This window comes from Anoplophora glabripennis, unplaced genomic scaffold, assembly GCF_000390285.2.
Source record: "Anoplophora glabripennis isolate ALB-LARVAE unplaced genomic scaffold, Agla_2.0 scaffold81, whole genome shotgun sequence".
Taxonomy (NCBI): Eukaryota; Metazoa; Arthropoda; class Insecta; order Coleoptera; family Cerambycidae; genus Anoplophora; species Anoplophora glabripennis.
Genome location: NW_019416522.1, coordinates 1,122,710 through 1,126,711, shown reverse-complemented (window position 1 = coordinate 1,126,711; position 4,002 = coordinate 1,122,710). Strand labels below are relative to the sequence as shown.

General features: G+C 36.6%; 1 protein-coding gene across 1 annotated transcript; it reads right to left on the bottom strand.

The window, feature by feature from the left end:
• Positions 1-319: 319 nt before the first annotated feature.
• Positions 320-3,680, bottom strand: LOC108908865. The gene is made up of 2 exons (XM_018713019.1): positions 3,332-3,680; positions 320-925 (listed from the first exon to the last, which is right to left on the bottom strand). Exons 1-2 carry the CDS (start codon positions 3,671-3,673, stop codon positions 353-355), a joined length of 915 nt encoding a protein of 304 aa, XP_018568535.1. The 5' UTR covers positions 3,674-3,680; the 3' UTR covers positions 320-352.
• Between the last annotated feature and the right edge of the window lie 322 nt (positions 3,681-4,002).

The window sequence follows — 4,002 nt, the reverse complement described above, 5'->3', positions numbered from 1 at the left end:
AGCTTTTATCGTTTTTGAAATTGCCATATAAATGAAGCTTAATTTCATTAGGCCCTGCGTAAACAAGCAATTATCTCTAGATACGGGCAGTCAAATAGGAATATCTCTAATACACTCAACCAAACAAACCCAAATTGTTCCAATTTCATGAAGTTGCACCGAGAATGAACGGACACCCTTTTTATTGATAATAAAGTTTCCCAAAATACCGCATAATCTAATGACATCCTACTGCAATGTATTAAAGAATGTATATGATTTAATGTAACAATGTTGGATATGATTAAGTAGTAATTTCTGTTTTGTCTTTTTTATTTTCATTCTATCGTTTATATAATTAATTTTATCACAATCATATATCAATAGATTCGGGAGACTGTACTTCTATTTTTGTAGGTGTCGGAGGTTCTGAACCAGACCCATAAGATCCAGGCGACAAAGGCTTCACTGAACCTGGCGTCGCCGGTTGAGACTGAGAAATGTACGTATATGGTTCAAGAGATGGAGGCTGTATTGACGTATGAATCTTCGTTTCTTGAGGATGATAAATATTCTGCATCTGGAATGAACCTGAATTGTTCTGGAAGTCACTAGGGCTGTTGTATTTTCCCATCTGAGCGTCGAACAAAGTTGTATTTATAATGTGCTGAACCACAATCTTCGCGTGATACGTTGGCAACTGTCTTAACCTAATTGCTACCAATTCGCCAAAGAGAGTGTATTCGTCTTGTTGGTTCTTCCAATTTTCTTTCGTAGAAACATTATCCTCATCGGTGGCGTTTTCGAGTTTTCTTTTTCTCGTCGATATTTCCTTTGGAGATGTGAACTGCTTTGTTTTGGTTCTATCGATTTTCTCGGTTTGATCTTCCGTGAAAGGGATTTGTGAGGGATCATCGATACTATGGTCTTCTTCCGAACTATTCACCTACAATGAAAAAATGTTTCATGTGTACATTTTATTCAGAACAAAATATAATTGACTAGGTACTTGGATAAGCATATACCAGTTTTAAGTGGCGACTTAATTCGCATGAAAACTATTTGTGAATTGTTTTAACATGCATAGATGCACGAAATCAGGTTAAAAGAAATATCTTCAAACATACCTACGCCCTGGTCTCACAAATTCCGAGGAAAAACTATTTTCATCAGTTCAATTCGTATCAACAGAGTAGCATGATCTTTTGTGACTTAAGTATGGCTTTAGGTACTTAACTTTAATAAAGAAATAAGAAATGAACTCTGTCGTACAATGAATTCATATCCAATGTAATCATAACACAGCCCCACAAAAACATAAAAAGTATCGGATCTGGTATTCAGACCTATGTATTTCCATGTATTTTTTTCCGCTGAATCTGAATCTGCCTTTAGATTTGGCACAACGGGCCTGAGTTTTCGGGAAAATTCAAAAAACCGGTCAAAATTCACAAAAAACGTAATTTACGATAGACGAAAGTTATAAAAAATCAAATTATTCTACCAGATCACTAGACGTATGATTTTTCACTTGTTTAATTCCAATTTATCATCACAGAATCAGACAAGCTTGTTCAATTTATCTTTTTATCCACCCACCCATTTATGAATTCATACATCTTTCTATCCAGTCGTTCATGCATGAATACGCATATTTATTCATCCACCTGTACCACCTATAAAACCCACCCATCCACCCATCAATCCATCTACTTTTTGTACTGAGAGATGAGATAACAGTCTAGAAGATTGAGAAGCAATAAAACTTGTAGAATACTACTTTCTAAACAAAAGAAAACGATATATACAAATCATTCTTATTTTTGCTGCTATAACGTGTTCTTTTTGCTTCAAAGGATCTATGCAAAGGCTTACGCTTTCGTTTGGTCCTTCTATTTTTCGTTTCTCTTTTGAACAACCAACAAAAATCGGCCATCATGTTTTCATCCCATCTTCCTTGATATCGCTGTTCTATAACCTTCATATCCTGATGAAATCGTTCGCCTTGTTCTTCGCCAAGATCCAAGATTTTCAGGAAACCAATCCAGATGTATGTGAATAAAAGAAGTGCTACTTGTAGTTCATCAAACATCCCAGATCTTGGAAGTCTTTTATCATTTTTGATACAATTTCTTCGTATTTAGGACTATTCGTGTTTCCTAAAAAAATTGTCGCTACAGCTTTGAAACTAGTCCAAGCACTCTTCTCAATGCTACTCATTGTAGTGATGAATGTTGCATCCTTGAACAATGTCCTAATCTGAGGTCCATAGAATACACCTTCTTCCAATTTCGCCTCAGAAGTATTCGGAAATTTTCGCCCTATATAGGACGAAAATTATTTTAGGAAACAACAAGAGTCCTAAATACGAAGAAATTGTATCGAAAATAATAAAAGACTTCCAAGATCTGGGATTTTTGATGAACTACAAGTTGCACTTCCTTTATTCACATCTGGATTGATTTCCTGAAAATCTTGGAGATTATAGCGAAGAACAAGGCGAACGATTTCATCAGAATATGAAGGTTATAGAACAGCGATATCAAGGAAGATGCGATGAAAACATGATGGCCGATTTTTGTTGGTTGTTAAAAAGAGAAACGAAAAATAGAAGGACCAAACGAAAGCGTAAGCCTTTGCATAGATCCTTTGAAGAAAAGAGAACACGTTATAGCAACAAAAATAAGAATGATTTGTATATATCGTTTTCTTTTGTTTAGAAAGTAGAGTATTCTACAAGTTTTATTGCATTCTCAATCTTCTAGGCTGTTATCTCATCTCTCAGTACAAAAAGTAGATGGATAGATGGGTGGATGGGTGGGTTTTATAGGTGGTGTAGGTGGATGATAGAAAGATGTATGAATTCATAAATGGGTGGGTGGATAAAAAGATGGATCCAGAACTCTGCAAAACGAATTATGCCGTGAAAATTGCGTTTTAAATCCATTTTCAGTTTTTGAATGAAATTGGACCAGCTTGTCTGACTCTATGATGATAAATTGGAATTAAACGAGTAAAAAATCATACATTTAGTGAGCTGGTAGAGTAATTTGATTTTTTATACTTCGTCTATTACTTTTTTTTTGTGAATTTTGACCTGTTTTTTGAATTTTTCCCGAAAACACAGACCCGTTGGGCCAAATCTGAAGGCAGATTCGGATTCAGCGGAAAAAAATACATGGAAATACATGGGTCTGAATACCAGATCCGATACTTTTTTTTTGTGGGGCTCTGTAATCGTTCATCAGTTATCAGTTTGATAAGATTTCGTTCGAACAAATTGTTTGTGTAGGTAGTGATGACTGGTAATGTGCTAAATAGCATAACTAAAATTTGTATTAAACTACATCACCTCATCCTCGTCATTTATTGTCCTTCTCGACTTGTTCTTGTCCTTCAAAAACATCATGGCTTCGTAAGCGAACCATTTACTCTTATAACTAGAAATTGTGCCGCATTTCGAACTCTTGCCTTCCTTTTTCAGTTCCCTTGCAAAGTGACTGAGCAGATTTTTTACTTTTCTCTCGATTTCTTCCTTGCTCTCGCCCAAATAGGCTGCTATCTTCCTCATTTCCTCCTGCCTCTTGGCCTTGTCCTTATAATGCTCGTGTTTGTTGTCCCACAACGCAGGGCGATCGCGATACATTTCAATTAAGTGGAAGACCTTCTTGTTTGTCCATTCCGTCATTTTCATATGTGAACTTGTTTTGTTAGCAGTTGAACGGGCACTAGAAGCCGATTGCCGCTGCCTGCTGCCGCTGACCGTTGTTTCGGCTCCGTTCCATTTGATTCCCAGGTCTCGATCCACGATCGGCACGAGGACGTGCCGCGTGAGGCCACTAGGTAGATTCTGGCACGGCCAAGTGACTCTATTAGTCACTCGCCGCGAGTTAGAACTTGCATTAATCTTTTATTTGCGAAATATAAAGTGCAGTCTCTATTACAGAGCTCGTTATAATGAATAAGAAAAAATGGATAACGCAAATCTTTAATAGGAAGCAGAATTAAACATTGCGTTGTTGC